The sequence below is a fragment of the Pristiophorus japonicus genome, chromosome 3 (genome assembly GCF_044704955.1).
Source record: "Pristiophorus japonicus isolate sPriJap1 chromosome 3, sPriJap1.hap1, whole genome shotgun sequence".
Lineage (NCBI taxonomy): Eukaryota > Metazoa > Chordata > Chondrichthyes > Pristiophoridae > Pristiophorus > Pristiophorus japonicus.
The window spans coordinates 200478200-200505577 of record NC_091979.1 but is presented as its reverse complement, the minus strand read 5'-3'; the positions used below and the strand labels follow the sequence as shown (position 1 = coordinate 200505577).

The 27378-nt window shown below is 44.9% G+C and overlaps 1 protein-coding gene across 5 annotated transcripts in view; it reads right to left on the bottom strand.

Annotated features, from left to right (window-relative positions):
- Positions 1-25709, bottom strand: part of zdbf2 (zinc finger, DBF-type containing 2) — a 49215-nt gene extending 23506 nt beyond the window's left edge. Inside the window, exon 1 of one of the 5 annotated variants that reach the window (XM_070874906.1) lies at positions 25670-25709. Coding sequence is in view for 1 of the 5 variants with exons in the window: in XM_070874905.1 (XP_070731006.1) it covers positions 23957-24053 (97 nt within the window). In the remaining 4 variants the exon portion in view is untranslated. Of the gene's footprint in view, positions 1-23956; positions 24378-24611; positions 24856-25247; positions 25267-25669 lie in introns of those variants that run through there. The other 4 variants (XM_070874908.1, XM_070874907.1, XM_070874905.1 and 1 more) reach the window with 4 other exon arrangements.
- Positions 25710-27378: the final 1669 nt, after the last annotated feature.

The following is a 27378-nucleotide window of genomic DNA, read 5'->3' as shown; positions in this document are numbered from 1 at the left end:
TTTCCGATGCGGAAAACAAGTAAAACATTAGACAATTTGCGAAGATCATTTTCTTCATATGGCCTCCCAGAAGAAAGTGTATCTGATAATGGGCCGAAATGTTGTTAAGAATTTGCACAGTTCACGGGCAGAAACATACCAGAGTTCCACCGTACCACTCTGCTTCAAATGGTGCAGCAGAGCACATAGTACAAATTGTAAAACGTGCCCTCATCAAACAAATGTTGGATTCAAATTCAAGGAAATAGAAATTGTCATTCGACCATAAGTTGGCAAATTTACTAATTACATATCATAATACTCCTCATACAACTACTGGTAGAACACCAGCAGAGTTGTTTCTCAAACGACAGCCACGAACCAGGTTCTCGTTGTTAAAGGCAAACTTGGCAGAGTCAGTGGAAGAGAAATAATTGAGAGAGAGAATCATGATAGAGGTAGAGCAAGAGAGAAAAGTGTGAAATTGTCAGGTTAGAGTGAAGAACCATTACCATAAATGGTTAAAGTGGTTACCAGGAAGAGTAGTGAAGATATGTGGCCCTCACACATATTTGGTCAAGATGTTTGATCATGCAAAGGTTAGGTTTGTTCACATTGATCATATTTTACCTACAGATGTGGAAGGAGTTGAAAGTTGGAATTATTCTATTATTTCTGCTGAGTCAGATAGTCTTGTTACAATTAGAGTACTAGTAGCAAATCCTAGATCAAATGTACTAGAAACAAGTCCAGGAGAATGTCAGAATTTAAGTCCGAGTCCAAGTCAAGCAGACAAACCCTCTGAGGTTGAACAGAGTCCACAAGTAGATCAAGGGTTGCCCCTGGAGAAAAACTCCTCAGGATCAGCCCAATGAGTCTAAATTCTACAGCTTAGTTTGGAAAGTTCCGTTCGAGAGCAAAAGGTATCCACTTCGAACAGAAAACCAGTGGTTACATTTGATTTGTAAATATGGAAAAATAAGTCCATTGGCTGGAATTTCCTAACAATCCGCCAGCACCCGATTGCTGCCCAAAAGACCGCTAAGATCCCCATGATTATCACTGGCAAAAACTCCCCCCACCCCAAAAAAAGAAAAAAATCTGCCCAGCAAAAAAAATGAGTGTTGCACCCTGATTCTCGGTGAAAAAGGTGAACTTTGGGTCAATTGGGCAGTTCTTAAAGAAAATGAGCGACAATTAATAAATTTACCACAAATTTACCCTGGGTTGGGCCTAGGAGAAAAACAATATTTTTTCAAAAAACATTAAAAAAATCAGAGAGAGACACATTCTTAGGACCCTTTTAACTTAAATCACAACAGAATTTTAAAATAATTAGTAAAAAAACAAATTACTTACCTTTTTTTTTTGCACAGCTACGCACGCTGAGTCTCCTGGGCTTTAATACTTACCTACAGGTCACCGCTGAGCCAAATATCACACCATGGCGATCTGTGAACGGTGCACACTGGCGGTCCGCTCCCCAGCGGTATTTCGAAACCGCCGGCATAACTCAGCTGGGCAATTTCTCGCCAACCCGGTTATCATCCAAAACGGCTAATACCACCCAGAAACTGGGCGGTGAGCCACTGCAAATTCTAGCTCTATGTCTTATGTATACCATGCAAGTTATGTATAATTATTATTTTGTTGTGATTACTTCTTTATTAGGGAGGGAGAAGTATAGGAGCGCCCCCTAGTGGGCTACCGCTCCACCTAGAAGACTACTGTGGTAATGCAACTACTGATGTAAATAATAAAGGATCATGTGGCAAGGTCACATGATGACAGTTTTCTGTCAAGGAGCCATCTTGTGTAGTGTGCTGTGTTAGTGATGTCATAAGAATATATCACAGGGCGGTTAGACAAGCTTATGAATGCAAAGGGAATAGAGGGTTATGCTGATAGATTTAGATGAGGAAAGACGGGATGAGGCTTGAGTGGAGCATGGATTGGTTGGGCCGAATGGCCTGTTTGTGTCGAATATTCTATGTAATGTAATTAACCACCTCGGTGCCCCCACCCCTTCCTAAATGTGCAAATTCACTTTGCTTTAAAAACTAAAAACATTCAAATCCTCTCTGTGGAAATATAGTAAAAGAAATTCTGACAAGTAACATCCCCACCTCCCAATTACTCTCCCTCTTCTCTCAAGGGACAGACCTGTACTAAAATATGGTTCTGCAGTAGCACAAGATCAAGGGTAGGCCATTCCGCCCCTGAAACCTGTTCCACCAGTCAATTAGATCATGGCTGATCTATATCTTAATTTCATCTACCCACCATGGTTCCATAACCCTTAATACCCTTACCTAACAAATCTATTGATCTCAGTTTTGAAATTTTCATTTGACTCCCAGCCTCAGTTTTTGGGAGTTTTCTAGATTTCCACTATCTTTTATGTGAAGAAGTGCTTTCTTACATCACCCCTGAATGACCTGGCTCTATTTTTAAGGATATGCCCCTTCGTTCTGGACTCTCCCAAGAGGAAACAGTTTCTCTCCATCTACCCTAACAAATCCTTTTAATCATCGGAAATACCTCAATTAGATCACCCCTTAATCTTCTATATTCAAGGGAATACAAGCCTAGTCTATGCAACCCATCCTCATAATTTAACCCTCTTAATTCTGGTGAATTTGCACTGCACCTCCTCCCAGACCAATTTATCCTTCCCGAGGAGCTGAATGTAGTATTCCAGATATATAATAAACGATGTATATTTTACATTTGTGAGCTTAAAGAGTGCTTGCCCTGATGCAGTGGTAGCACATTTGTCCCCACATCAGAAGGTTTTGGCAATAATCAAGACCGACAGCCTTTTCTGGGGTGTCATCTCTCAGCTGAGACATTAAACTTGAATCCTAATGGCCAGTTCAGGTGATGGGATATAACCCATGGCACTACTTGAAGAGCAGAAGCAATTTCTTCCATTATCCTGGCCAACATTCCTCCCTTAACTCAACATCACCAAAATAAAAACGCCTGAAGTGGTTATTTAACATTTACAGAATGTTGCTGCCTGGTTTGCCTACAGTTACTTAACTTAAAAAATTGGCAGAATTGGCTTTTTGTGAAAATCATGATATAAATGCAAATTTTTCATCTGGTGAATGTTGGCAGGCTGTTTTACTAAATAGCCCATCACATCCTAATGTCCATGTGTGTTCTTTTAGGTAGGAATTATTGGACTGTGATCAGGACCCTGACTTATCTGATACTTCCCTAGCTGAAGTGTAATGAGCCCTTTCTGCCAACCTGGCTGTGTTTACCCAAGTCACTGCAGAACTGGGATCAAACTTGGCTCAATGCCGTACCAGGTTGTGCATTTATCAGGGAAGCTACATGCTAAAAAAAATGTATGTATTTAATAGAGCAGTATATATGGCTCAGTGGTAATATTCTAGTCTTAGTCAGTTGGTTGTGGGTTCAAGCCCCGCTCGAGTTTTGAGTGTAATAGTCTAAGCTGACACTCTCGTGCTGTACTGAGGGAGTGCCACACTGTCGGAGGTTCCATCATTCAGATAAGGAGCTCACCTGGCCAATGTTAATCCCTCAACCACCATCACAAACAGATTATCTGATCATTATCACACTGTTGTTTGTGAGAGCTTGCGGTGCACAAATTGGCTGCCGCGTTTCCTGTATTGCAAGAGTGACTACACTTCAATAGTATTTAATTGGCTAGAAAGTGTTTTGGGTTGTCCTGTGGTCGTGAAAGGCACTATATAAATGCAAGTCTTTTACTGTTTCAAACTGAATCCCTAGATTTGAACCGATTAACATTTCCATTATAAAATTTTTTGCCCTACATCACGCTTGAACTCAGCCAGAACCACTATCCACTCTCCTGTCAGCAGCCCCATCAACCAGCCAATCAGATTACCATCCTTCAATCCCCACCATCCACTCTTGTCCCAGCCAGTGCTGCTCTGTCACAGAGTGAAGTCCTTTGTCTTCACACGATGCAGGCTTCCCTTTGGCCTGTGCCTGTTCATACACCATGCCCTGTGCAAGTATTGTCAGGTTATTTTTAACCAAACTGCAGTGGGGTTTCTGGTTAATTTCATCACTATTACCACCAACTGAAAACAAATGGGGTAGATGTAGAGAACATGTTTCCACTTGTGGGGAGTCCAAAACAAGGGGCCATAAATAAGATAAGTCATTAATAAACCACCAAGAACTCCGGATAAATTTATTTACCCAGGGAGTGGTTAGAATGTGGAACTTGCTACTACTAAATTCAGTTAAGTCAATAAATCTGGAATAAAAAGCTTGTATCGGTTATGTATTGGAGAGTGACTGACCAGATACTGTAGGCTCAAAGTAGTGTGTGACCGTAGTCCTTTATTGCAGGTCTCCAGAGTGCCTCTCCAGCTTGTGAGGCCTCCTTATTTACCTGTGCTCCCAAGGGATCCCACAATCCCTTGGGATTCCAGGGGATGAGCCCTCTGGTGATTAAATACTGTATTTACAGGTTTACATATAACACCTTCCCCCCTTGTCAATAGTGTAACTATTTACAATGCGAGTTGATCTGGGGCCTTCCTTTCCCTGGTTGATCGTCTCGGTGCAAATGCTGGTTTTGGTGAATCGTTTGTTGGGCTCTCGCTGGGCTCCTGTGTTGGCCTGCTGGGCGTGGCGAGTCCTGCTGGCTGCTGCGGGTGATGGGATCGGCTTCGTGGTCAACCGCCGAGTCTATTGCCACTGGTGTGTGTGTGTTGGGGGGAGGGGGTCAGAAAAGGTAGACTCTATTGTGGGTTGTTCTGGATAGTCCGTGAATCTTAGTTTGGTTTGGTCCAAATGTTTCCTGCAGGGGAGCCCATTTGAAAGTCTGACCTGAAATATCCTACTCTCCTCTTTGGCCACGATAGTGCCGGGAAGCCACTTGGGACCTTGTCCATAGTTCAACAGAAATACAGGATCATTAATCTCAATTTCACGTGACACATTTGCACGATCATATGTATTCTGTTGAAGGCGCCTGCTCTCTACCGGCTCGTGTAGATCAGGGTGGTCTTCTCTTTAGTGCCCTTATGAGTTCAGCAGGCAGAACCCCAGTGAGCAAGTGGGGTCCTGTGCAGTAACTAAGCAGGATTTAGGATAGGCGAGTCTGCAGTGAGCCTTCAATTACCCTCTTCAAGCTCTGCTTGATTGTTTGCACTGCCTGACCATTGGACGTTGGTTTGAACGGGGCCGAAGTGACATATTTGATCCCATTGCAGGTTATGAACTTTGAACTCGGCCCTGGTGAAGCAGGGCCCATTGTCACTTACAAGGACATCAGGCAGGCCGTGCATGGCAAACATGGCCTGCAGGTTTTCAAATGGTGGCAACGAACGTGCTTGCAGACATTATCTCACATTCAATCCATTTGGAATACGCATCTACAACCACAAGGAATATTTTTCCCAAGAATGGGCCTGCACAGTCGTCATGAACCCTGGTTTTAGGGCCAGAACCATAGTTAGTGGCACCTCTCTGGGTGCATTGCTTAACTGGGAACATGTGTTAAGAGTCCTGCATGCACACATGTAAGTCTGCATCGATACTAGGGCATGACACATGGGATCTGGCTATCGCTTTCATCATTACAATACCTGGGTAGGTACAGTGGAGGTCACTAATGAAAGTGTCGCTGCCATTTTTACCCCACAGAAGGCAGTATGGACATTTCATCGCTGTGCCGCTGGTCTGGCTTTATTTCTTCCTGCTTGTCTAACGGGACACTAGACCAACTCGCGTGGAACACACAGGTTTTTTTTAAACTAAGGACAGTAAGGGGTTCGTTCAGGTTCTAATCTGTCTGGGGGGGGGTAACAGGTGATTGCTCACTTTCGAATGCTTCCATTACCATAACTAAGTCTGCGGGCTGCACCATCTCCACCTGTGGTGGACAATGGCAGCCTACTGAGAGCATCGGCACAGTTTTCTGTGCCTGGCCGGTGACGGATGGCGTAATTGTATGCGGACAACGTAAGCGTCCATCTCTGGATGTGTTAATCTCCTTACTTTCAGAGAAGAGGAACATAAGTGGCTTATGGTCAGTTTCCAATTCAAATTTAGGCCCAAACAAATATTGATGCATTTTCTTTACCCCATAAATACATGCTATTGCTTCTTTTTCGATTATGCTGTAGGCCCCCTCAGCCTTAGACAGACTTCTGGATGCATAAGCAACCGGTTGCAATTTCCCAGATTCATTAGCTTGTTGCAATACACATCCGACACCTTATGACGACACATCACATGCTAGTACCAAACGCTTACATGGATCATACAACACAAGCAATTTGTTTGAGCATAACAGCTTTCTAGCTTTCTCAAAGGCATTTTCTTGGCTTTTACCCCATGTCCTTTCATTTCCTTTACGCAGTAAAGAGTGTAGTGGTTCTAGCAGTGTGCTGAGACCCGGTAAAAAGTTACCAAAGTAGTTCAGGAGTCCAAGAAACAACCACAGCTCCGTCACGGTTCTGTGGTCTCAGCGTGTTCTTGATTGCCTCAGTCTTCGAATCGATGGGCCTGATGTTGTCCGCCGCGATTTTTCTCCCCACTTCAGTCACCAGGAAAACGCACTTCGCGCGTTTTAACCTGAGCCCCACATGATTAAGCCAACTAAGAACCTCCTCCAGGTTCTCGACCCTGTCCCGACCTGTAACCAAGATGTCATCCTGGAAGACCACGGTGCGCGGGACCGACTTCAGCAAGTTTTCCATGTTCCTCTGGAATATCACCCCGGCTGATCGATACCCAAACGGGCATCTGTTGTAAATGAAGAGACCTTTGCGCGTGTTGATGCAGGTGAGGCCCTGCGATGATTCCTCCAGCTCCTGCGTCACGTAGGCAGAGGTCAAATCCAGCTTCGTGAACGTTTTTCCTCCTGCCAATGTCGCAAAAAGATCGTCTGCCTTTGGTAGCGGGTATTGACCTGCAGGGAGAAACGATTGATTGTAATCGCCACAGATTCTAAGTAACTGATGGTGTCGTCTTCCTTGAGGACTGGAACAATTGGACTGGATCACATGTTGAATTCGATTGGCAAAATGATGCCCTCTCGTTACAGCCGGTCCAGCTCGATCTACGCTCTCTATGTACAGTACCGCTCTCGCCCTGTGATGGATGGGTCGCGCCCCCACAATCAAATGGATCTGCACTTTTGCGCCTTGGAACTTCCCGATGCCCAGTTTGAACAGCGAGGGGAACTTGTTTAAGACCTGGGCACACGAAGTGTCATCGACGGACGAGAGCGCTCGGATGTCGTCCCAGTTCCAGTGTATCTTTTCCAGCCAGCTCCTGCCGAACAACGTGGGGCCATCACCCGGTACCACCTAGAGTGGTAATTTATGCACCGCTCCATCGTAGGAGACCTTTTCTGTAGCACTGCCAATTACGGGTATCAGTTCCTATGTGTACGTTCTCAGTTTAGTACGAATTGGAGTCAGGACTGGCCTTGAGGCCTTGCTGCATCACAGTTTATCGAAAGTCTTTTTGCTCATTATGGACTGGCTCACGCCCGCGCTAAGCTCCATTGACACCAGGAGCCCATTTAATTCAAACTTCAGCATTATCGGGGGACACTGTGGTAAATGTGTGCACCCCATATACCTCTGCCTCCTCAGTCTGAGGCTCTGGTTCGTTGTGATCCACCGTGGATCGGTTCTCCTCTGCAACATGGTGGTTTGCAGGATTAGCAGGGTTTGCATCTCACCTGCACATACATTGGAGGTGTCCCATTGTTCCACAGCCCTTGCAAACTTATCCTTTGAAGCGGCATGAATGGAAGCGATGATCACCTCCGCAGCACCAACAAAGTGTTAATGGCCTTGCATTCACCACCCTTGATGGTGGATTCAGACACCTGTGTACGTGCAACTGCAGGCATGCGAGTCCTGCCCTGTATGTTAAGATTTGTAAAAAACATTACTACTTTGTTCACAGTACTTGCAACAGCACTTGTGTGCTGAGATTTGTTTGGTATTGTCACTGGTGGCGATGATGGCCTGGGCTATCGCTATAGCTTTACTCAAGGTTGGTGTTTCTACAGTCAGGGTTGGTGTCTTTACAGTCAAAAGTTCATGGCCAATGCCAAGTACAAAGAAGTCCCTGAGCATGTGCTCCACGTATCCTTCAAATTCGCCATATCCTGCAAAGCGCCTTAGCTCAGCGACATAGCTCGCCACTTCCTGGCCTTCAGACCTCTTGTACGTGTAGAACCAATACCTCGCCATCAGAACACTTTCCTTCGGGTTTAGATGCTTCCGGACCAGTGTGCAAAAATCATCGTACGACTTGTCTGTGGGTTTCGCTGGAGCAAGCAGAATTTTCATGAGGCCATACGTTGGCACCCCACAAACGGTGAGGAGAATCGCTCTTCGTTTGGCAGCGTTCGCTTCTCCTTCCAGCTCGTTGGCCACGAAATATTGGTCGAGTCGCTCCACGAAGGTTTCCCAATCATCTCCCTCCGAAAATTTCTCCAGGATGCCCACGGTTCTCTGCATTGTTGCATTGGGGTTCGACATCTGTATCTCCTTGCCAGTTGTTATGTCTTGAAACATAGATAGAAACAGAAAATAGGTGCAGGAGTAGGCCATTCGGCCCTTCGAGCCTGCACCGCCATTCAATGAGTTCATGGTTGAACATGCACCTTCAGTACCCCATTCCTGCTTTCGCCATACCCCTTGATCCCCCTAGTAGTAAGAACTACATCTAACTCCTTTTTGAATATATTTAGTGAATTGGCCTCAACAACTTCCTGTGGTAGAGAATTCCACAGGTTCACCACTCTCTGGGTGAAGAAGTTTTTCCTTATCTCGGTCCTAAATGGCTTACCCCTTATCCTTAGACTGTGACCCCTGGTTTTGGACTTCCCCAACATTGGGAACATTCTTCCTGCATCTAACCTGTCTAAACCCGTCAGAATTGTAAACATTTCTATGAGATCCCCTCATTTTTCTGAACTCCAGTGAATACAAGCCCAGTTGATCCAGTCTTTCTTGATATGTCAGTCCTGCCATCCCGGGAATCAGTCGGGTGAACCTTCGCTGCACTCCCTCAATAGCAAGAATGTCCTTCCTCAAGTTAGGAGACCAAAACTGTACTTGGTGAGGCCTCACCAAGGCCCTGTACAACTGTAGTAACACCTCCCTGCCCCTGTACTCAAATCCTCTCGCTATGAAGGCCAACATGCCATTTGCTTTCTTAACCTCTTGCTGTACCTGCATGCCAACCTTCAATGACTGATGTACCATGACATCCAGGTCTCATTGCATCTCCCCTTTTCCTAATCTGTCACCATTCAGATAAGTCTGTCTCTTTGTTTTTACCACCAATGTGGATAACCTCACATTTATCTCCATTATACTTCATCTGCCATGCATTTGCCCACTCACCTAACCTATCTGCAGCCTCATAGCATCCTCCTCGCAGCTCACACTGCCACCCAATTTAGTGTCATCCGCAAATTTGGAGATACTACATTTAATCCCCTCGTCTAAATCATTAATGTACAATGTCAACAGCTGGGGCCCCAGCATAGAACCTTGCGGTACCCCACTAGTCACTGCCTGCCATTCTGAAAAGCACCCATTTACTCCTACTCTTTGCTTCCTGTCTGCCAACCAGTTCTCAATCCACGTCAACACACTACCCCCAATCCCATGTGCTTTAACTTTGCACATTAATCTCGTGTGGGACCTTGTCGAAAGCCTTCTGAAAGTCCAAATACACCACATCAACTGGTTCTCCCTTGTCCACTCTACTGGAAACATCCTCAAAAAATTCCAGAAGATTTGTCAAGCACGATTTCCCTTTCAAAAATCCATGCTGATTTGGACCTTCCAAATGCGCTGCTATGACATCCTTAATAATTGATTCCATCATTTTACCCACTACCGATATCAGGCTGACCGGTCTATAATTCCGTGTTTTCTCTCTCTTTTTTTTTTAAAAAGTGGGGTTACATTGGCTACCATCCACTCCATAGGAACTGATCCAGAGTCTATGGAATGTTGGAAAATGACTGTCAATGCATCCGCTATTTCCAAGGCCACCTCCTTAAGTATTCTGGGATGCAGACCATCAGGCCCTGGAGATTTATTGGCCTTCAATCCCATTAATTTTCCCAACACAATTTCCCGACTAATAAGGATTTCCCTCAGTTCCTCCTTCTTACTAGACCCTCTGACCCCTTTTATATCCGGAAGGTTGTTTGTGTCCTCCTTAGTAAATACCGAACCAAAGTACTTGTTCAATTGGTCTGCCATTTCTTTGTTCCCAGTTATGACTTCTCCTGATTCTGACTGCAGGGGACCTACATTTGTCTTTACTAACCTTTTTCTCTTTACAAGCTTTTTCTCTCTATAGAAGCTTTTGTAGTCCATTTTAATGTTCCCTGCAAGCTTCCTCTCGTACTCTATTTTCCCTGCCCTAATTAAACCCTTTGTCCTCCTCTGTTGAGTTCTAAATTTCTCCCAGTCCCCGGGTTCGCTGCTATTTCTGGCCAATTTGTATGCCACTTCCTTGGTTTTAACACTATCCCTGATTTCTCTTGATAGCCACAGTTGAGCCACCTTCCTTTTTCTATTTTTATGCCAGACAGGGATGTACAATTGTTGTAGTTCATCCATGCGGTCTCTAAATGTCTGCCATTGCCCATCCACTGTCAACCCCTTAAGTATAATTCGCCAATCTATTCTAACCAATTCACGCCTCATACCTTCAAAGTTACCCTTCTTTAAGTTTTGGACCATGGTCTCTGACTTAACGGTTTCATTCTCCAACCTAAAGTAGAATTCCACCATATTATGGTCACTCTTCCCCAAGGGGCCTCGCACAACGAGATTGCTAATTAATCCCCTCTCATTACACAACACCCAGTCTAAGATGGCCTCCCCCTAGTTGGTTCCTCGACATATTGGTCTAGAAAACCATCCCTTATGCACTCCAGGAAATCCTCTTCCACTGTATTGTTTCCAGTTTGGTTCGCCAATCTATATGCATATTAAAGTCACCCATGATAACTGCTGCACCTTTATTGCATGCACCCCTAATTTCCTGTTTGATGCCCTCCCCAACATCACTACTGCTGTTTGGAGGTCTGTACACAACTCCCACTAGCGTTTTCTGCCCTTTGGTATTCTGCAGCTCCACCCATACCGATTCCACATCATCCAAGCTAATGTCTTTCCTTACTATTGCATTAATTTCCTCTTTAACTAGCAACGCCACCCTGCCTCCTCTTCCTTTCTATCCTTCCTAAATGTTGAATACCCTTGGATGTTGAGTTCCCAGCCTTGGTCACCCTGGAACCATGTCTCCGTGATGCCAACCACATCATATCCGTTAACTGCTATCTGCACTGTTAATTCGTCCACCTTATTCTGAATACTCCTCGCATTAAGGCACAGAGCCTTCAGGCTTGCCTTTTTAACACACTTAGACACTTTAGAATTTTGCTGCAAAGTGGCCCTTTTTGTTTTTTGCCTTGGGTTTCTCTGTCCTCCACTTTTACTCATCTCCTTTCTGTCTTTTGCTTCTGTCTCCATTTTGTTTCCCTCTGTCTCCCTGCATTGGTTCCCATCACCCTGCCATAAAGAGTCTGACCAGATACTGTAGGCTCAAAGTAGTGTGTGACCGTAGTCCTTTATTGCAGGTCTCCAGAGTGCCTCTCCAGCATGTGAGGCCTCCTTATATACCTGTGCTGCCAAGGGTTTGTGGGATCCCTTGGCACTCCAGGGGATGAGCCCTCTGGTGGTTAAACAAGGTATTTACAAGGTTTACATATATAACAGTATCAGCAATAGTGACCATGAAACTATTTGTGTCAGAAAAACATAGTTGGTTCACTGATGTCCTTCAGGAAAGGAAATCTGCTGTCTTTACCTGGTCTGGCCTATATGTGACCCACAGCAATGTAGTTGACTCTTAACTGTCCTCTGAAATGCCCCAAGCCACTCAGTTCTAACAAATAAAAATAAAACCAGACGGACCACCCTGCTTCAGACACGAAAACAGCACGCCCAGCCCACTCAACTCTACTAACATGGCGACTTGTCAAAATTGGGGGAGCTGTTCCATGGACTAGTCATGCAACAGCCTGACAATCATACTAACAGAATCATACATTTCAACCAACGTCTCAGACTCCTCAGGTCACCATGGTATACAGTCGCAAAGGAGGGAGTGGCCCTGGGTGTCCACAACATTGACTCCTGACCCCATGAAGTCTCATGACTTCAGGTCAAGCATGGGCAAGGAAAGCTCCTGCTGATTACCACCTACCACCCTCCCTCAGCTGATGAATTAGAACTCCTCCACGTTGACCACTTGGCAGAAGCACTGATGGTAGCAAAGGCACAGAATGCACTCTGTGTGGGGGGCTTCAATGCCAAACACTAAGTGGGACTTGGTAGCACCACTGCTGACAGAATCCTGAAAGACATAGCTGCCAGACTGGGCCTGCAGTAGGTGGAGAGAGAACCAACATGAGGAAAAACACACTTTACTTCATCCTCACCAATCTACTTGTCGCAGATGCAACTATCCATAACAGCACTGGTAGCAGTGACCACCGCAGTCATTGTGGCGACGAAGTCCTGTCTTTACACTGAGGACACCCTCCACTGTGTTGTATGGCACTACCACAGTGCTAACTAGGATAGTTTCAAAACAGATCTAGCAGCTCAAAACTGGGCATCCATGAGGCGCTATGGGCCATCAACAGCAGAATTGTATTCCACCACAATCAGCAACCTCATGGCCTGGCATATCCTTCACTATTACCACCAATTCAGGGGACCAACCCTGATTCAGTGAGGAGTGTGGAAGTGCACCAGGTGTACCTAAAAATGAGGTACCAACCTGGGGAAGCTGCAACACAGGACTAACAATGCTTGCTAAAATGGTGGAAGCAGCATGCTATAGCCGGAGCTAAGCAATCCATGGATAGACGGATCAGATAAAAGCTCTGCAGTCCTACCCCATCCAGTCGTGAATGGTGGTGGACAATTAAACAACAGGAGGCGGCTCCACAAATATCCCCATCTTCAACAATGGTGGAGCCCAGCACACGAGTGCAAAAGACAAGGCTTAAGCATTTGCAGCCATCTTCAGCCAGAAGTGCTGAGTGGATGAACCATCTTAGCCTCCTCCTGAGGTTCCCACCATCACAGAAGCCAATCCGATTCATTCCATGTGATAAAGAAACAGTTGAGTGCACTGGATATAGCAAAGGCTATGGGCTCCAATAACATCCTGGCTGTCATGCTGAAGACTTGTGCTCCAGAACTAGTCGCGCCTCTAGCCAGTACAACCCCTACAACCTGACAATGTGGAAAACTGCCCAGATATGTCCTGTCCACAAAAAGCAGGACAAATCCAATCCGGTCAATTACCGCCCCATCAGTCTGCTCTCAAATCAGCAGCAAAGTGATGGAAGATGTTGTCGACCATGCTATCAAGCGGCACTTACAACAACCTTGTCGATGCTCAGTTTGAGTTCTACCAGGACCACTCAGCTCTAGACCTCATTACAGCTTTGATCCAAACATGGACAAGAGAGTTGAATTCCAGAGGTGAGGTGAGAGCGACTGCCCTTGACATCAAGGCAGCATTTGACCGAGTGTAGCATCAACGAGCCCGAGTAAAACTGGTCAATAGGAAAACTCTCCACTGGCTGGAGTCATAAAGGAAGATGGTTGTGGTTGTTGGAGGTCAATCATCTCAGCCCCAGGACATCACTGCAGGAGTTCCTCAGGGCAGTGTCCTAAGCCCAACTATCTTCAGCTGTTTCATCAATGACATTCCCTCCATAAGGTCAGAAGTGTCGATGTTCGCTGATGATTGCAAAGTGCAGTTCCATTTGCAACTCTTCAGATAATGAAGCAGTCCATGGTGACATGCAAAAAGACTTGGATGACATTCAAGCTTTGCCTGAAAACTGGCAAGTAACAGTCGCACCACACAAGTAACAGGCAATGACTATCTCCAACAAGCGAGACTCTAACCACTGCCTCTTGACATTCAACGACATTACCACCGCTAAATCCCCCAACATTCAAACCCCGTGGGTAACCACTGACCAGAAACTTAACTGGAGCAGCCACAGAAATATTGTAGCTGCAAGATTAGGTCTCACCTCCTTACTCCCCAAAGCCTTTCCACCATCTACAAGGCGCAAGTCAGGACTGTGATGGAATATTCTCCACTTGCCTGGATGAGTGCAGCTCCAACACTACTCAAGAAGCTTGACACCATCCAGGGCAAAGCAGCCTGCTTGATTTGGCACCCCACCTTAAACATTCACTCCCTCCAACATCAGCACACCGTGGCTGCCACGAGACACACTGCAGCAATTTGCCAAGGTTTCTTCGGCAGCAACTCCCAAACCCGTGACCTCTACCACCTAGAAGGACAACGGCAGCAGCTACATGGGAGCACCATTATGCAACTTTCCCTCCAAGTAACACACCATCCTGACTTGGAAATATATCTCCCTTCATCGTCGCTGGGTCAAAATCCTGGACCTCGCTCACTAACAGCATTGTGGGAGTGCCTTCACACACTGATTCCAGTGGTTCAAGGCAGCAGCTCACCATCCTTATTGTCTTTGAGACGGTGGTGGGCAATAAATGCTGATCATCACAGCCACACCCACATTCCATGAACGAATATTAAAAAACAACATGGAGTGTCTGGTGCAAAGAGCATAGATGCATTTAAGGGGAAACTAGATAAGTACATAAGTAAAGAATAGTAGGAATTGCTGATAGGGTTAGATGAAGGAGGAGGCTAGTGTGGAGCATAAACATAGACAGACGAATGCCCTGTTTCTGTCCTGTACATTCTATGTAGTGCTATCATCAATAAACCAAAATATGTAAGTGGTAACCTAGGAAGAGTACCTGGAGTGGGAGGACCCGGAGTGGGAGGAAGGAGACCCGGGTTCAGGAGTGGGAGGACCGGGAGGAGTACAATTTCTGATGCAAGAATGTCCTTTTTCAACTACAAATCAGAATCTCAGCGACAGAATCATAGTCATAGAAGTTTACAGCACAGGAGGCCATTTCAGCCCATCGTGTTCATGCCAGCCAAGAGGCTATCCAGTCTAATCCCACTTTCAAGCTCTAGGTCCGTAACCCTGCAGGTTACAGGGCATCAAGTGTCCATCCAATTACTTTTTAAATATGGTGAGGGTTTCTGCCTCTACCACCCTTTCAGGCAGTGAGTTCCAGACCCACCACAACCCTTTCACAAGAAATTTCCCCTCAAAACCTTCTACCAATTACTTTAAATTTATGCCCCCTGGTTGTTGACCCCTCTGCCAAAGGGAAATAGGCCCTTTCTATCTACTATATCTAGGCCCTTCAATTTTATACACCTCAATGAGGTCTCCCCTCAGCCTTTTCTGTTCCAAGAAAAACAAACCCAGCCTATCCAATCTGTCCTCATCGCTAAGATTCTCCATTCCTGGCAACATCCTCGTAAATCTCCTCTGTACCTTCTAGTGCAATCAAGTCCTTCCTGTAATGTGGTGATCAGAACTGCACACAGTACTCCAGCTGTGGCCTAACCATTGTTTTATACAGTTCAAGCATGACTCACCTGCTCTTATATTCTATGCCTCAGCTAATAAAGGCAACCATTCCGTATGCCTTCTTAACCACCTTATCTACCGGCCCTGCTACCTTCAGGGTGCTATGGACATGCACTCCAAGGTCCTTTTGTTCCTCTACACCTCTGTCCTGCCATTTAATGTGTATTCCCTTTCCTGGTTAGCCCTCCCCAAATGCATTACCTCACACTTCTCCAGATTAAATTCCATTTGTCATTGTTCTGCTCACCTGACCAATTGATTGATATCTTCCTGCAGTCCGCGGCTTTCTTCATCCACACAGCCAATTTTAGTATCTTAATCGTACCCCCTATATTCAAGTCTAGATCATTGATGTATAGCACAAAAAGCAAGGGACCCAGTCCTGAGCCCTGCAGAACCCCAATGGAAACATCCTTCCAGTCACAAAAAGACCCATCAACCATTACCCTTTGTTTCCTACCTCAGCCAATTTTGGATCCAACTTGCCACTTTGCCCTGATCCCATGGGCTTTTACTTTTCACCAGTCTGCCATGTGGGACCTTATCAAATGCATTGCTAAAATCCATATACACTACATCATATGCACTGCCCTCATCAACCATTATGGTTACCTCCTCGAAAAATTTAACCAGGTCAGTCAGACACAACCTTCCCTTAACAAATCCGTGCTGACTGTCAGTGTCTTTCTAAATGAAGATTTATCCTATCTTTCAGGGTTTTTTCCAATAATTTTCCCACCACTGAGGTTAGGTTGACTGCTCTAATTACTCGGTCAATCCCTTTCTCCCTTCTTAAACAAAGGTACCACATTTGCAGTCCTCTGGCACCACACCTGAAGCCAGAGAAGATTGGAAAATGGTCAAAGCCTCTGCGATTTCCTCTTTTGCTTCACTTAATAGCCTGAGATACGTTTCATCTGGGATTGGGGACATATCCATTTTCAAAGCTGCTAAACCCCTTAATACCTCCTCACTGTTTATTTCATCTAATATTTCATATTCCTCTTCCTCGACAGCAGTGTCTGCATCACCCCTTTCTTTTGTGAAAACAGATGCAAAGTATTCATTAAGAACCATACCCACATCTTCTGCCTCCACACAAGTTACTTTTATGGTCCCCAATAGGTCCTACCCTTTTAGTTATCCTCTTGCTCTGAATATATTTATGAAACATCTTTGGGTTTTCCTTGATTTTACTTGGCAAGAATGTTCCATGCTCTCTCTTTGCTTTCCTAATAGCTTTTTTAATTTCACCCCTTGGCTTTTTATACTCCTCCAGATATTCTGCAGTATTTAGCCCTCGGTATCAGTCATAAGTTTCCCTTTATCCTACCCTGTATGTCCCTCGACATCCAGGGGCTAGAGATTTATTAGTCCCACCCTTTTTCTTTAAGGGCACATATTTGATCTGAACCCTTCGGATCTCCTCCTTGAATGCCTCCCACTGCTCTGACATCGATTTACATTCAAGTAGTTGTTTCCAGTCCACTATGGCTAAATCACCTCAGCTTAGCAAAGTTGGCTTTTCCCCAATTTAGAACTTTTATTCCTGGTCTATCCTTGTTCTTTTCCATAACTACCTTAAATCTAACTGAATTATGGTCACTAGCACCTAAATGCTATCCCACTGATACCCCTTCAACCTGCCCAGCTTCATTCCCTAAAATTAAATCCAGAACCACCCCCTCCCATGTTGGGCTTGCTACATCTGCCCTTTATTTGTCACCCTCAAACAGTTGATCAATTACCAAGAGAAAAAAAATGAAATATTATGTATTTAATTACACTACAGAAGTAATTGGCTGTAAAGTGGTTTGGGACATGGTGAGGTTGTGAAAGGTGATATATATGCTGCCATCACATCACCCAACAGATGCCACAAAGGAATTATGCCACAGGATCTAAAACAGAATTTAAGATAAAATGAACTTAGCATAAATTATATTAGCACCAATGGCAGCTCCTGTTCATCAGTTAAAACCGAGATATGCAAACTCACGCATCCACAACTCGTGACGTCCTACCCTCGTTGCAGTGGGGAAGCAGAGAGCAAAACTGAGAAATGTGCCCATGGAAGGGAACGAGGGCTACGACTGATAGACCAGGTGACCTGAACTTTACCGGTTCCCGTGCACGTACAATTTATTTATTTTTATTCCATCTACAGTGAATTATTTTTGGACCCTTCAACATCAGTTTTAAGGAAACTAAAGGACTGATTAGAGCCCTGGAGCTGAATTTGGTTAAAGGAACTGTTAAACTGACTGTTCAAGGGAGCGTGTGTCCTTTATCTTACTAAACAGATCGTGGGGATAGGAAGGACCCATTTCCCCTAGCAGCAAGGTCAATATCCAGCAGGCTTAGATTTAAAGTAATTGGTAGAAGGATTAAAAGGAGAGTTGAGGACAACTTTTTTTAACCCAGAGGGTGGTGGGGGTCTGGAACTCAGGAACTCACTGCCTGAAAGGGTGGTAGAGGCAGAAACCCTCATCGCATTTATAAAGTATTTGGATGTGCACTTGAAGGGCCACCAACAGGGCTGTGGACCAAGAGCTGGAAAGTGGATGGATCTTTTTTGGCCAGCAGACACAATGGACCAAATGGCCTTCTTCTGAGCTGTAAATTTCTATGATTCTATGCTGGGTTGACCACATTCAAAAAACCTTATACAGCAGACTGTCTAGAAGGTTAAAGATAAGACAGCTGCAAGGCCTTGAAAGTCTGAGCAGTTGTAAATATCAGAAGCTGTAGCATGGGAGAGAAAATGGAAAGTTACTGAAAAGCATGTTTTTACCAGCAAGGGCATAAAACAAGCCTTTTTACTAAGATCAAGGACACAGTTCTGCAGAGTAATCGGACCAATCCATAAAACAGACCACAAGACCACTACACAGGATATCGAATGATCAGTCGCCCGAAGCTGTATTATTGACTTATGAAGATAGGTTGAGTCTATACACATTGGTGTTAAGAATGAGAGGTGATCTTATTGAAACAAATAATGAGGGGGCTCGACAAGGCGAAAGCAGAAAGGATATTTCCACTCATAAGGTAAACTAAAACTAGGGGACATAGTCTCAGAATAAGGGGCTATCCATTTAAAACTGAGATGGAGGAATTTCTTCTCAGAGGGTTGTAAATCTCTGCTTTAAATATATTCAATGACCCAACCTCCACAGAGAGCTGTGGAGGCTGGGTCATTGAATATATTTAAAGCAGAGATAGATTTTTGAGCGATAAAGGGAATAAAGGGTTATGGGGAGCGAGCAGGGAAGTGGAGCTGAGTCCATGATCAGATCAGCATAATCTTATTAAATGTCGGAGCAGGATCAAGGTGCCAGATTGGCCGACTCCTTCTCCAATTTCTTATGTTTGATGGATTTGTCTGTTGGTCCTCACCTCAGCCAGCCATTCTTCAAGTATGGGCATGAACAACAAATAAACAGGTTATTCAATGGTGAAAGCCATCCAGCTATCCAGAAGAACCCACTCCTGTCCTCAGCTAACACACAAGAACACGAACAGCAGGATCACTGTACAGCATTCAGGACAGGAACTAGACTAAATTCATCCACCCAGGCCAGTGATAATTGAATTTTACTGCAGTGCCTCCATTGCCCCTGTGCTCCCTGAAAACAAACCTGGATTAAAATCCAAATCAAATGCTCAACTGTTTGACCAATAGCTATGCAAGGGAGCATCTTGCTCAAAATCAGAAACTTGCATTTATATAGCACCTTTAACATGGTAAAACGTTCCAAAGCACTTCACAGGAGCATTTTCAGACAGAATTACACATCAAGCCACATAAGGAGACAGTTGGACAGACTTGGCCAAAGAGGTACTTTTTAAGGAGCGTCTTAAAGGAGGAGAGAAGTAGAAAAAGAGGTATAGGGAGGGAATTCCAGAACTTGGGGCCTAGACGGCTGAAGCATGGCCAGAACTGGAGAAGTGCGGAGATCTCGTAGGGTTGTAGGGCTGGAAGATGTTAGATAGGAGGCAGCGAAGCCATGGAGGGATCTGAACACAAGGATGAGAATTTTAATTTTGAGGCACTGCTGGACCGGGAGCCAATGTACATCGGCGAGCATCTGGGGTGAGGGGGAAATGATGGGTGAACTGGACTTTTTACCTTTGTCAGTTGGAGTGATGGTCAGCCTCATTCGTTTATATATCAAGGCTGGGTTAGCACATCAGTGCCTTATCAATTTTTTTCCTATTTTTTCATAATTTATTGAAATTACAGCATATTCTAAATTGTAGGCACCTTCTTTTGAAATTTTGTCTCCGTATAGGCATTCCAAACCCACATTGCATAATAGATGGAGAATGTTCACAGCATAAACATTCTAAACCCACACCACACAATAGACAGAGAATGTTCGCAATCACAACATTCTAGCCATTTTCCACTCATACAGCACAGAAGGGACCATTAGGCCCATCATGCCTTTGCCAGCTCTTTGAAAGAGGCATCAATTAATTTCACTCTCCTGCTTTTTCCTCAGAGCCCTGCAAATTTTTCCTTTTCAAGTACTTAACCAATTCCCTTTTGAAAGTTACTACTGAATCTGTTTCCACCACCCTTTCAGGCCATGTATTCCACATCATAATGTGCTGCAACAAACATGTCTCATCTTCCCGCTGGTTCTTTTGTCAGTCACCTTAAATTTGTGTTCTCTGTTTACCAACCCTCCTGCCAGTGGAAACAGAATAAGTAAGGAGAAACTATCAAAATAATTTTGAACACCGCTATTAAATCTCCCCTTAACCTTCTCTACTCCAAAGAAAACAATCCCAGGTTGTCTAGTCTCTCCACAGTCCCTCACTGCTTGTACATTCTATTAAATCTCTGCACCCTCAAGGCCTTGACACACTTCCTAAAGTGTGGCGTCCAGAATTGGACACAATATTCTAGCGGAGGCCTAACCAGTGATATATAAAGTAGACCGAATGAATGGTAACAGTGTGATCAAAATTGAAAGCATATCTAGAAAGATTTTTTAAAATTACTGCAACTATGGATACGGTAGCATAGTGATTATGTTACGGGATTAGTAATCCGGAGACCTTAATGATCTGAAAACACATTCAAATCCCACAACGGCAGCTGGGGAATTTAAATTCAGTTAATTAAATAAATAGTGAATAAAAAGCCAGCATCAGTAATGGTGACCACATACCAGATTGCTGTAAAAACCCATCCGATTCACTAATGTCCTTTAGGGTACTGTCCCTTACCCGGTCTGGCCTTTGTGTGATTCCAGATCCATCATCATCGGCAGTCCCTCGGAGTCGAGGAAGACTTACTTCCACTCTTAGCATGAGTTCTTTGGTTCCCGTATTGGACTGTACAGCCACCTCAGTCTCTGTCACAGATGGGACAGATAGTTTGAGGGAAGGGTGGGTGGACTGGTTTGCCGCACGCTCTTTCCGCTGCCTGTGCTTGATTTCTGCATGCTCTCGGCGACGAGACTCTAGGGGCTCAGCGCCCTCCCGGATGCACTTCCTCAACTTAGGGCCGTCTTTGGCCAGGGACTCCCAGATGTCAGTGGGGATGTTGCACTTTATTAAGGAGGCTTTGAAGGTGTCCTTGTAATGTTTCCTCTGCCCACCTTTGGCTCGTTTGCTGTGAAGGAGTTCAGAGTACAGCGCTTGCTTTGGGAGTCTTGTTTCTGGCATTCGAATTATGTGGCCTGCCGAGCGCAGCCGATCAAGTGTGGTCAGTGCTTCAATGTTGGGGATGTTGGCCTGGTCGAGGACGCCAACATTAGTGCATCTGTCCTCCCAGGGGATTTGTAGGATCTTGCGCAGACATCATTAGTATTTCTCCAGTAACTTGGTGTTTACTGTACATGGTCCATGTTTGAACAATACAGGAGGGCGGGTATTACTACAGCCCTGCAGACCATGAGCTTAGTGACAGTTTTGAGGGCCTGGTCTTCAAACACTCTCGCTCAGGCAGCCAAAGGCTGCACTGGGACACTGGAGGCGGTGTTGGATCTCATCAATAACTGCTCTTGTTGATAGGAGGCTCCCGAGCTAAGGGAAGTGATCCACATTGTCCAGGGCTGCGTGTGAATCTCCACTGGGGGAGGGGGGGGGGCAAGTGCTGTGCGGCGAGGACAGGCTGGTGGAGGACCTTTGTCTTACTGATGTTTAGCGTAAGACCTATGCTTTCGTACGCCTCAGTAAATTCGTCGACTATGTCCTTGAGTTCAGCCTCTATGTTCTCAGACGCAGGCGTCGTCCCTGTACTGTAGTTCGACGAGAGATTGGTGTGGTCTTGGACCTGGCCTGGAGATGGCGAAGGTTGAACAGGCTCCCACTGGATCTGTAGTTTAGTTCCACTCCAGTGGGGAGCTGGAGCATGACAGCGAGGAAGATTGAGGCTTGGGGCGATGACGCAGCCCTGCTCAACCCCGGTCCGGACGTGAATTGGGTCTGTAATGGATCCGTTGGTAAGGATCACGGCCTGCTTGTCATCGAGGAGCAGACAGAGGATGGTGACATACTTTTAGAGGGCATCCAAAACAGAGGAGGATGCTCCATAGACCCTCGCAGTTGACAGTGTCAAAGGCGTTTGTAAGGTCGAAGGCAGCCATGTATAAGGGCTAGCGCTGTTTTCTGAATTTTTCCTGCAGCTGGTCGCGTTGCAAAAATCATGTCCGTTGTTCCCCGTAGGGGACGAAATCCGCACCGTGACTCCGGGTGGAGCTCCTCGGCCACAGGGAGAAGATGGTTGAGGAGGACTCTAGCAACAACTTCCCCAGTGGCTGATAGCAGGGAGATTCCTCTGTAGGTGCCACAGTGGACTTGTCCCCTTTTTTAAAGATGGTCACAATCACTATAACTCCAAGATCTCCCGGCATGCTCTCCTCCCTCCAGATGAGAGAGAGGTGGTCATGCATTCGCGCCAACAGTGCCTCTCCGCCAAACTTCAGTGCCTCAACAGGGATTCCATCCGCTCCCATAGTCTTGGTTTTTTTTTTTTAAGCTGCCTCGTGCAGTGTTGGGGCCTTACTGAGGTGGTGGCGGGCAGCATGCTGCGGAATGGAGTCGAGGACACTCGAGTCAAAGGCAGAGTCTCGATTGAGGAGATCTTCGAAGTGCTCCTTCCAGCGGGCCCTGACTGCCTCGGTGTCCTTGATGACTCCAGACCCACAGCAATGGTAGCTCACCACCACCTTTTCTCAAGGACAATTAAGAATGGGCAATAAATGCTGGCCTTCCTCACATCCCATGAATGAATAAAAAAAAGTGAAAGTAAGTTTCATCATGTTTTCCTCAATCCCAAAATGTCAGACTAGCTCCAGCTCATTGGGAGAGCAAGCAGCTGCAGGCCATTCTTTGATCCAACAACCAAGGAAAGCCAATGGTTGAAGTCCAAGCTCTAGAACTCCCAGCTTAAACTTCTCCGCCTCCTTCAAGACACTCCTTAAAATATACCTCTGACCAAGCTTTTGGTCACCTGTGCTAATTTCTACTTACAGCTCGTTCCCGTCAAATTTTTAATCACATAATACTCCTGTGAAGTGCCTTGGGACGTTTCACTACATTAAAGGCGCTATATAAATACAAGTTGTTGATGTTACATATAGCCAACATCAAAATATGTTGTTGATACGTAAACAATTGGGGTCAGCTGTGTCCACAAAAATTGCATCTGTTGAGTGCCTAAGCCACATTGTTGCAGCAAAGTAAAGGGACTTCAAGTTATACATTTAAACATGCTCTATGTATATCTAACCCGAAAGAACTTAATGGCAATAACAGATGCTACAAATGCAGTGTGCTATTCCCCAATGCTAACATTCCTCAAATTGATTGAATATTCATATAATCTACAGCACAGAAAGACATTTCAGCCCAACTAGTCTATGTTCCACACCAGCCTCCTCCCAACCCCATCAGTATATCCTTCTATTCCTTTCTCCCTCACTTATATAGCTTCTGCTTAAATCAATCTATGCTATTCACCTCAACTACTCCTTGTGGTAGTGAGTTCCACATTCTAACCACTCACTGGATAAAGCTTCTCCTGAATTCACTATTAATTTAATTTAGAAGCATAGAATGGTTAAAGAAGCAGGCCATTGAGCCAGTGCTGACACACTGCAAAAAGAAAATCCAATTGTTAGGCGAGAATATCTGATTGCAATGTAGGACATGGTATTACACTTGTGCCAATTGTAACTTCCTTGCAAACTTCTTGTTGAATGCAAGTCCCACCACATGGCTTTCAACATATCGCCCAGACATAATACATGACACGGTATATTGCAGAATGTAGAGCATCCACTACTTGCATCAAGGCACAGACTTGAGACAATCTTATGTCTCGACCATGTGTTAGCCATGGCTCAGTGAAAGCACTCTCACCTGAGTCAGAAGGTTGTGGGTTCAAGTCCCATTTCAGAGATTTGAGCATATAATCCAGGTCGACACTGAGGGAATGCTGCACTGTCAGAGGTGCCATCTTTTGGATGAGACATTAAGCAGCCCTGTCTGCTCTCAGGTGGATGTAAAAGATCCCATGGCATTATTCAATGGAGAAGGAAAGTTTTCCCCGGTGTGCTTGCCAATATTTATCCCTCTACCAACACCCAAGAACAGATTATCTTGTCATTAGCAAGATTGCTGTTTGTGGGACCTTGCTGTGCGCTAACTGGCTGCCACATTTCCTACATTACAATACAGTGACTGCACTTCAAAAGTACTTCATTGGCTGTAAAGAGCTTTGGGACGTCCCAAGATTGTGAAAGGCGTCATATAAATGAAAGTCTTTTCTTCAACCCCACAATTCAGATGCAGGAAATGGAACAAATCACAAACCTTGGAGCCTGACTAATGCATTAAAATGGTCTATTTTAAAGCCAGGCTAAATGTGTAACTTCTGCAATACCAGATTACCCCTATAAACTGGACCAGAGGTGATGATTAGTGCAGGGGCTACTTGTCAATTTGCATACACATTAAGATCCACTGAGCCGGACGCTAAATCAGCAGTACCTGACCATAATTTTTCAATCCTCACCAACAGAATTTTCAGGATAAAATTGGAGATGTAATCAACATCAATAAGGGCACAATTCTAATAGACAACCCCGGACATTGCAAAACTCCCAGAGCCGTCACTGGATCCCTGCCATCTTTTCAACAGCATTAAGGAGGGCTCTGCAATTTAACACAAGAATGCAAATACAGTAAGCTAACTTGCTACTGCAGCCCTCACTCCAGTTAATGCAGAAGGAAACCAGAGGTTTGAAGAAAAGATGTTAACAATTTTCAGAAAAACGTTTTTCAAAACAATGACTTTAAAGGAAAAAGGTAAATGGGATTAATTCAAAATATATCATTTTTAATTCGAAATAAGCCTAATCTGACAAATTTGCGAATACTGGTCAATCTTCAGAGCGACTGATAAATCTGGACTATATATTAGGTGTTTGAAAGGACAAAATGAGTCGCTTAGGGCTTACCAACAATATATTTTTAAATACATTCAGTTGCAGGTTGTGAAGGAGAGCTTAAGTGTTGCATGTGAACAGGCTCAGAACTGAAATGTTTAGCAATAACTGCTCGTTGTGTTTTTAAATTTAGAAATTGTCCCGTTTTGATAAATACTCTTCAGAAAATACACGCGTATGTAAGTGGGAATGCTCTTGCTCACCATGAGTATCACTTGCAACAGTCTTTACCACCGCCCCCCCCCCCCCCCGCCCACCCCACTCCGTCCCAGACATTGACAGCTTACAGACCGGGGGGGCGGGCGGTGTTCAGAATCCAGTGTGCAGGTCAAGCATATTAATAAATTCAATTCATTTTGGGGGCATCTATATTAAGTTGAGCACAGTGCACTTGATTCCACAGTAGGGCTCGCACTTTTTCGCCAAAACAAACTCTAATCTGCTCCCTCAGCGTTTCGAAGACATAGAAACTGACACCATGCAAGTTGCAACATTAAAGTAACATTGCAAAGCGTTACTAAATGAGCGCTCCCGCCCACATTCATCTCTCCCAACCCACCGGCCGCTTCCCACCCACCCACCCCCCCGCGCGGTTTATATCGTCCCCAACCCCCCTCCCCCTTACCGTGTATTTCCAGCACGCTTAATGTGCTTCCACTCTCACGGTCAGAGTTCAACTCCTTGCTTCTCTACTTCCTGGCCACTTTTAAAGGGACAGAGACCATTTAGTGGCCGCCGACGCCAAAGCATGGCCGCGCCCACCATTAAAGGGATCCTGCACAAGCAGTTCGTGTTTCTAAAAGGCAGGGAGGAACGCCCACTCTGCTCAACACTTCAAAGACAGGCAAGAATATCTGCCTAAAAAGCAAAAACGAAAAACGCAGCGTGCCGATGCTAGAAATCCGAAACAAAACTGAAAATGATAAACACTCAGGTCAATCAGCATCAGTGGAGAGCAGGTGGGTCCTTGGTCAGAACATCACCTGCCAACAGCATTGGAGGATCAATTTTAAAATGTTTCATCTACCTCAGCATTCCTGAGTGTAATGTACAAATTCAATCTGGCCATCTCCATTTGAAACCATGCATGGTTTGAAGACCAGCTGTCCGGATAGAGGTTAGTGCATTCTTTAAAATTACTCCACATTAATGGACTAGAGCAAAGGTTCTCAAACTGGGGACAGGCACAATAAAATTTGGGAGGAGGGAAGGAGATGATAAGGATCGGCTGAGATAATAGCAAAGCACCAAAGTTCACCCAACTACTCATCCTCTCACCGTTATGAACACCACATGGGTTTTTTTTCTCTCAGATTTTACGATTACTGATGCATAGTACTAAAGCATCATCGACAAGTGTGCTCAGCTACCTCAGTGTTCCTAGATACCACATGTTATAACTAAAGGGTGAGCGCGTTTTTTGAAGTGTAAAGTTGATCCCTGTAAAGGAACAAATCGTCGGCAACAAAGGTAGTAAACATGATGCTTCCTGCTTGGATTTAGAATTCACAATTACTGATTCTAAAAGATCCTTAGCCGCAATGTGTTGGTTCTGTCGACGGTCTTACTCAGGATAGCAAACTAAATTGCTACTTTGGAGACCGAACATCTTGCTCATTAAACCAGCAGATTTTTTCACCCAAATAGCTCTCAACTGAAAGGGCAGATAATGAGAATTGAAAGTCTGCCAAAATACTTACAGCATCCGATGCTGTCTCATACCAAATAGCAAGTGGAACGTCTCTGACTATTTACGAAAGTCTTTGACTGCTAGCAGCAATTGAAATGGCATCAATAGTATGGAAAAAGAAATCTGCTGACCAACGAAGTCTCATCCCAAACTCTGACACCACGAACTAAACTGCAGAATTGCTGATATGGCTGGAGACATCAAGGAGCAGCTAGCTGAAGCAATAAGGAAACGTCCTTTCTTCGCAATACAAATCAACGAGTATAGACTGCCAATGCGGCACAAATTATAGCTTTTGTTCGATACATCAGCGATCAAACATTTTCTCCTCGTTGCCCTTCTGTCCCAACGAGAATTACTGCCGAGTCGTTAAAAATGACACCCAATACATGACGAGGTTAAAAAAATTAAGTCATGACTGGTATCGGACTTGACGCGAGTATTCACCATACAGTGTATGGTGGAACGGTTGCACGCACAGGGAGGCGCTTGCTGCAAAAATCAACACCGTAAGAGCTGTCAGACTGACTGCTGCTATAACTGAACTTTCTAATAGATCGACCACTGAACTCACCTTGTAATGCGAAGAGAAAGGATTATAATACCAGCAACTATCTTATGTCAAGTTTGATGGCCGTAAGAAT